Below are 6,219 nucleotides of genomic sequence, written 5' to 3' on the forward strand. Positions count from 1 at the left end.
AGGCAATGCCATAATATACCTACAAAACCCTTACACCACACCCCCCCCCTCCCCAACCAAAATTTTTGGGTTCTTTCCTTCGATGAATCCTCTCCCAAAATCTTATTTATGAGCAACCTCTTAGCCTCCTTCTTCCCTTTTCCATTGCATACCTTCTTCTAGTAGCTAATAACCTCCCATGGTCCCCCTCCCTCTCCCCCTCCTCCTGGTTTTCATAGTAGCCTTCAAGCTTTGACACCTTTCCCCCTTCCACAAGCCAACACCATGATGTTGACTAACTACGGTCTTTCTCTCACCTCTGGACTTGCCATGGCATGTATGCACACAACCTATGTGCACGATGGTAGTATTTGTCATTCCCATGATTAGTATACAAAGATTTGGGCTTCACGTGGTGCTGCTATACCTACAATTTGCATGTAACTACATGCCTACTCCACCTAATATCTATACTAAAATTATAGACCCCACTTTAATGTGCTATGGTAGGCCATGGATCATTATTTCCATTGGCATCTCCCCTCACACTCTTTATTCAAGCTGTAATAATAAGTGATAAATAGCTATATTCCCCACCCAAAAAAAAAACAATGGATGATACGGAGAGATAACAGGCATCCCATACATCTATGGAGTTTTGATCCCAATACTACACGCCATGCATATGTGGCTATGCAGCATTCTATGGTGCTCTACATATTATATTTTATGCTTTATCTCTTTAAGTATTGGTTTTGATAGTGTAGCATCCTGGGGCACTTTAACTTTTGCCAACAAATCATAGTGCCATGTGGTACACATTATGCTGTCACACATTGCATGTGGCATCCACAACATGTAATATGCTTGCGTTGTCTCACACATTATCCTATGCTTGATTTAATAGAATTTCCTTACTTCTCTCGGAAAGGACAAAAGAGAAAAAATGTCAACTTGTTCTCTTGGTTTCATTTTGCAAAGTAATTTTTCTCTTTTTGGATCTAAATGGAAAAGTGCCTTGAGAAATTGAGAAATCGAGAAACTGAGACATCATTCTTACCAGCAGCAGCATTTCTACGAGTCTCTGCAAAGAGTTGGTCTTGCAATCGATGGCTCCCCCTTGCATTCAATCGAATAGCAGGAAGGTGAAGACGGAGTCGTTATGGACGCAGTTCTTCAAAGATCCATCGCAGTGGTGGGACAATCGCAACAGCAAGGTTCGTTTGCTCCAGTATATATATCTGATTATGACGTATTCAACCTCTGCAAAATATAAAATCTTGTGAGTTCTCTTAGAGACATGGCTTTTTCTTTCGCCCCGCTGCAATCGCAGGCCAGCGCAAGGTCTTTAGATTTCACGCACAAACTGATAGCAGAAGCCTTGTGGTTGGATTGCCGGTACAATCCAACCTGTGTTTTTGAAGAGTTCAGAAAGATTGAACCAATGTTGAGCGAAGGGGAGCCTCAAGAGGAGAGAGGGGCTGTCTTTCCAGAGGAGACTGCTCATGTTGTCGGACTTTTGAAGGCTTGTGCAAAGAAAAAGGATCTATTCAAGGGCACAAGGCTACATGAGGATATTTGCAAACGGGGGTTACTGGAAAGAAGCTATGTTGCACCCACTCTAATAACTATGTATGCTAAATGTGGTGCTCTTGCAAAAGCACAGCAAGTGCATGATGAATGTACTGTTCAAGATACATTCTCTTGGACTGCACTGATTGCAGGATTTGCACACAATGGCCATGGTGATGAAGCTCTAAAATGCTTTGATAAGATGCGGCATGAAGGTCACTTTCCTGATTCAGTCACCTTTACATGTGCATTGAAAGCCTGTGCTAGTGTAGGAGCACTCGATAAGGGCGAACAAATTCATGATGAGATTGTGCGATGGGGATGGTTGGAGAAATCTGTTGTACTCGGCAGTGCTTTGGTGGACATGTATGCCAAGTGTGGCGCATTTGAAAGAGCAAGGAGAGCGTTGGACAAACTTCCAGTCCGTAATGTAGTGTCTTGGAATGCACTGATTGCAGGGTATGCACAGCATGGGCAAGGGAAGGAAGCATTGAAATGTTTCGATAAGATGCGATATGAGGGCCACTCCCCCACTGCAGTGACTTTTATTTGTGCCTTGAAAGCATGCGCAGATGTAGGAGCAGTTGTAAAGGGGGAAGAAATTCATGATGAGATAAATAGACTGGGGTGGTTGGAGAGAGATAGTGTGCTTGGCAGTTCTGTCTTGAATATGTATGCCAAGTGTGGTGCATTTGCAAAAGCAGAGGGAATGTTGTATGAGCTTCCTGTCAGGGATGTTGTCTCTTGGAGTTCGCTTATCATAGGATATGCACAGCATGGGCAAAGTAAGGAAGCACTGAAATGTTTTGACAAGATGCGATGGGAGGGTCACATTCCTGATGCAGTCACCTTTTCAAGCTCCTTGAAAGCATGTGCTGACATAGGAGCCATTGACAAGGGTAAAGAAATTCATGAAGAGATTGTTAGGCTGGGGTTGTTGGAGGGAGATGTTGTGCTTGGCAGTGCTCTGGTGGATATGTATGCCAAGTGTGGCAGATTTACAAAAGCACGGGAAGTGTTTGATGAACTTCCTGCACGGGATGTGGTCTCCTGGACTGCATTAATTGCTGGATATGCAAGTCATGGCCGTAGTGCAGATGTATTGGACTGTCTTGAACAGATGCAATGTGAGGGTGTGTCTCCAAATGCAGGTACCTTTGTTTGCATGCTCAATGCATGCAGTCACTCAGGTCTACTGGATGAGGGCCAAATGTACTTTACAAAAATGAGCGCCAAATTTGGTGTCACACCAGATGTACAGCACCACAGTTGTATGGTTGATCTCTTTGGTCGTGCAGGGGAGTTTAACAAGGCTTTAGCAGTCATTGAAATGATGCCGTCTAGTGATGATCTTCGAGTTTGGATGGCTTTGTTGGGTGCTTGTCGGAAGTGGAAGAATGTGAGGCTTGGGAGACTGGCTTTTGATCGTGTGCTTCAGATAGATAAGACTGAAGCTTCAGCCTACATCTGTATGGCTAATATTTATGCAGCAGCTGGGATGCAAGAGGATGCAGAGGAGATTGAAGTCATGCGAGTTGCAAATGAGGCTTGGAAGGATGTTGTTGGTGGATCAATCACAGAGGAAACACTCATTCCTTTTTAGTTGGGGACAGAGCACCCACAAAGCAAATACATTTACAAGAAGCTACAAGATCTTGCAGAAAAATGCCATGAAAGGATTATCCTCCGAGCTTGGGCTTGGTTTCACAAAACATATCTGATGACATGAAGAAGGATATGCTGTGTGGGCACAGTGAGAAGTTGGCAATTGCTTGTGCTTTGATCAACACATCAAAAGGGTCAACTGTAAGCGTTAAGAATATGCGGATCTGTAATGATTGCTATAGCGCTACAGCACTCATATCTTACATAGAGGAGCGAAAAATTGTGGTTAGAGATGCTAACCGTGTTCATATATTTGAACATGGAAAATGCTCTGTGAGGACTATTGGTAATCAAACTCTTACATGTAAAAGACTTTTCCATTTAATGCTCTTACATCTAGAGATCTTCTTATCTTCCTATCAACCTACTTTCTGACTCAAGGCTATTATGAATTTCCCTTACTGTGCTTTACTTGCATGCTACGTTTACTTCCACAAATTCTTGAAGTACCATAGCTCCTGTTCACATCTTATTCTTATACTCTTTATTCACTTCCTTCCTATATGCAGGAGAAGCACAACTGATCTTCGACCATTGTATGTTATCGGTTGTGGGCAGGGACATATGAACTTTCAACAGTTGCAAGGCTTTCCTAGCTCAGGTTTGGTAACAGGACTTCCAAAGTTCAAAGTGACAGGGCCATCATGTTTATATGGCACTTTGCTAGTTGGCCAAGCAAGCTCGCAGGCCATTTCCCAAAGAGGAGAAGAGAGCACGGACAGTGCTAGAGCTGATTCACACAGATATATGGACAGCTTCACATCCGAAGATGAGTGGCCTGCGCTATCATTTCTCTTCCATTGATGACTACACACAGAAAACTTGGGTTTATTTTCTGTGTGAGAAGTTAGAGATCTTTCACACTGTGGGGGAGGATGAGTAGTAGTCATTATCCATTTGGATGGATGTCTGAGGAGTTTAATTCTTATTTCAATTTGCATGGCATCAATGGCAGGTTTTATGGATATACACAGCTCAGCAAAATGGTATTGCAGGGTGCAAAATCCACAGCATTGCAGAGGATGGAAGGGCTCTCTTGAATGAGAAGCATATGCCTAGATATTGTTGGATAGAGATAGTGTAGTGTGCAGTCTACATATGAGGACACCCACCACTGCAGTGTATGATAAGACTCTTGAAGAGATGTATTGAGGAAAGAAGCTAGATTTATGACTTTTCAAGTGCTGGGTGTATCTGTTATGTGCATATACCTGACAAGAAGAGGAATAAGTTGGATACCAAGGCCAAGAACTGTGTAGTTATGGGGTATGCTACTGAACCAAAGGGCTATAGATGCTATAACCTTGTAACTTGCATGCATTAGTCTGGATTTTGAATTTGATGAGCTTGCTAGTTGGTATTCACCATTGGTCACCACATATGATGTGCTTACTGATGTGGATAGGAATGGAGTGCAAGGACAAGCACAAGCTGGAAATTCATAGGCCCGAGCCAGTGGTTTGACTACAGCAAGTTCTAGCAGCCCATGGTCTTGAATACTCAGAGCACATGCAGGAGACTCTAAGATGGTTGGAAACAAACAATAATGTTACTCAAGCAAGTTTTTTTTTTTTTGCAAGTAAAATGTGGCTAAATATATTACTCAGAAGGCTGATTACAATAGAGTGTTCATACTCAACAGACTAGTTGGAGCTGATGCAAATCACAAGTACATCATGTAAATAAGCCTCTCAAGGTGGTCTGGGGGGATGGGGGTAGGAAGCCATGGAGGGGGGGGGGGGGGGGGGGAGGGTGAGTGTGTATTGCCATTTGGGGCTGCCTGCATGCATCATGAAGAACAGGTCTTGGCCGCCCCAAGTGCGCAGAAAGTGGAAACGGAGCTCCTGACGAGCTTGAGACTTGCCCTGCACCTGGTCCCACTGGCCGCGGAGGGAGTGGATGATGGAGGTGCAAAGCTCTGCTAGAGTCACCTGTATTGAAAGGCACTCCCCGTCAAAAACCTCCTGACAACGTACCTTCCAGATGTGCCATCCTGTAAGACTCCCTACGATCTTCCATACCTTTGAGCGGTCTGCTGTGGGCTCCAGTACTTGGCGGCTGGGTAAAGCCTCCATGCCAACCATTGTGTAAGAACCAGTCTTAATGATGAAAATTGTGTCTTGCATCTCGATCTCATATAAAAGGTGACGGCTCTGGTTGACTGTCTGCCAACAAAAAGCCCCCCATGAGATACATCCGAGGTTGGGTGCCACACGGCAGAGAATACGGCAGGCTCCTCTAAACATGAGCTGTGCCACCTTGCAAGACCAAAGGCAATGCTTTGGGGTTTCCAAGTGCTACTGTGGGCAGCGCTTATATCCTCCATTCTGCTGCATCTGGGCCAGCAAGCTCCCAACCACCAGATCTCCATGTGCCAAAAGCCAGAGGAAATATGATACCCTCCTCGGCCTCCAGCTGTCCCATAGGTGGTGCCAGAAAGTCCAACGGAAGGCAATCATAATGCTGTGCTCTGCCCAATATCTGCTATGCGAAAAGGCGCCCAATCCAGGATGTCTCGTATCAGTACATATCTGCCAATCCTGGCTGTGTACTCCAAGAACCTTGGTGGCTTCTCGGCGACTATAGTGGCCGGCCATAGCCACTCTCTAGGGTCCCACTCTAGCTCATCAAGTGGCCTGTTCTCCCATATCTAGAGGCGTCACTCTTGAAACTCCTTCTAGAGCACATATAAGGGTCCAGACGCTAGGTCTTCCCTTGGAGACCAACCACACGAATCCTCCTCCAAGGAAGGACAGGATCTCCTCATCCTGGTATTATTTGTCAAGGACTAGATGCTCCCCATCCTGCGCAGTGAAAAAAATCCCATAGGGGACACTGCCCACTCTATGTGTCACACCTATAGAGGGACTTGTCGGTGAGAATTTGGCGGTTTATATCTTACTAGGCTCCATCGGCTCTTCGATCAGGAGGTCAAGCCACTCTTAAGGAATCATTGAATCAATCTCCCTTCTCCTCAACTCAGCCTCTCATTGACAATTTGAA

General features: G+C 44.9%; 1 protein-coding gene across 1 annotated transcript; it reads left to right on the plus strand.

Moving 5' to 3' along the window:
- Positions 1-968: 968 nt before the first annotated feature.
- LOC148035515 (pentatricopeptide repeat-containing protein At1g06140, mitochondrial-like) lies at positions 969-3,290 on the plus strand. Its single transcript, XM_087677469.1, has 2 exons — positions 969-1,196; positions 1,313-3,290. The coding sequence occupies exons 1-2, from the start codon at positions 1,089-1,091 to the stop codon at positions 3,152-3,154; spliced, it is 1,950 nt and encodes a 649-aa protein (XP_087533595.1). The 5' UTR covers positions 969-1,088; the 3' UTR covers positions 3,155-3,290.
- The last annotated feature ends 2,929 nt before the right edge of the window (positions 3,291-6,219 follow it).

The sequence above is a fragment of the Lygodium microphyllum genome, chromosome 5 (assembly GCF_053477565.2).
Source record: "Lygodium microphyllum isolate KBCC chromosome 5, Lygodium_microphyllum_v1.1.10, whole genome shotgun sequence".
NCBI classification, from domain to species: Eukaryota; Viridiplantae; Streptophyta; class Polypodiopsida; order Schizaeales; family Lygodiaceae; genus Lygodium; species Lygodium microphyllum.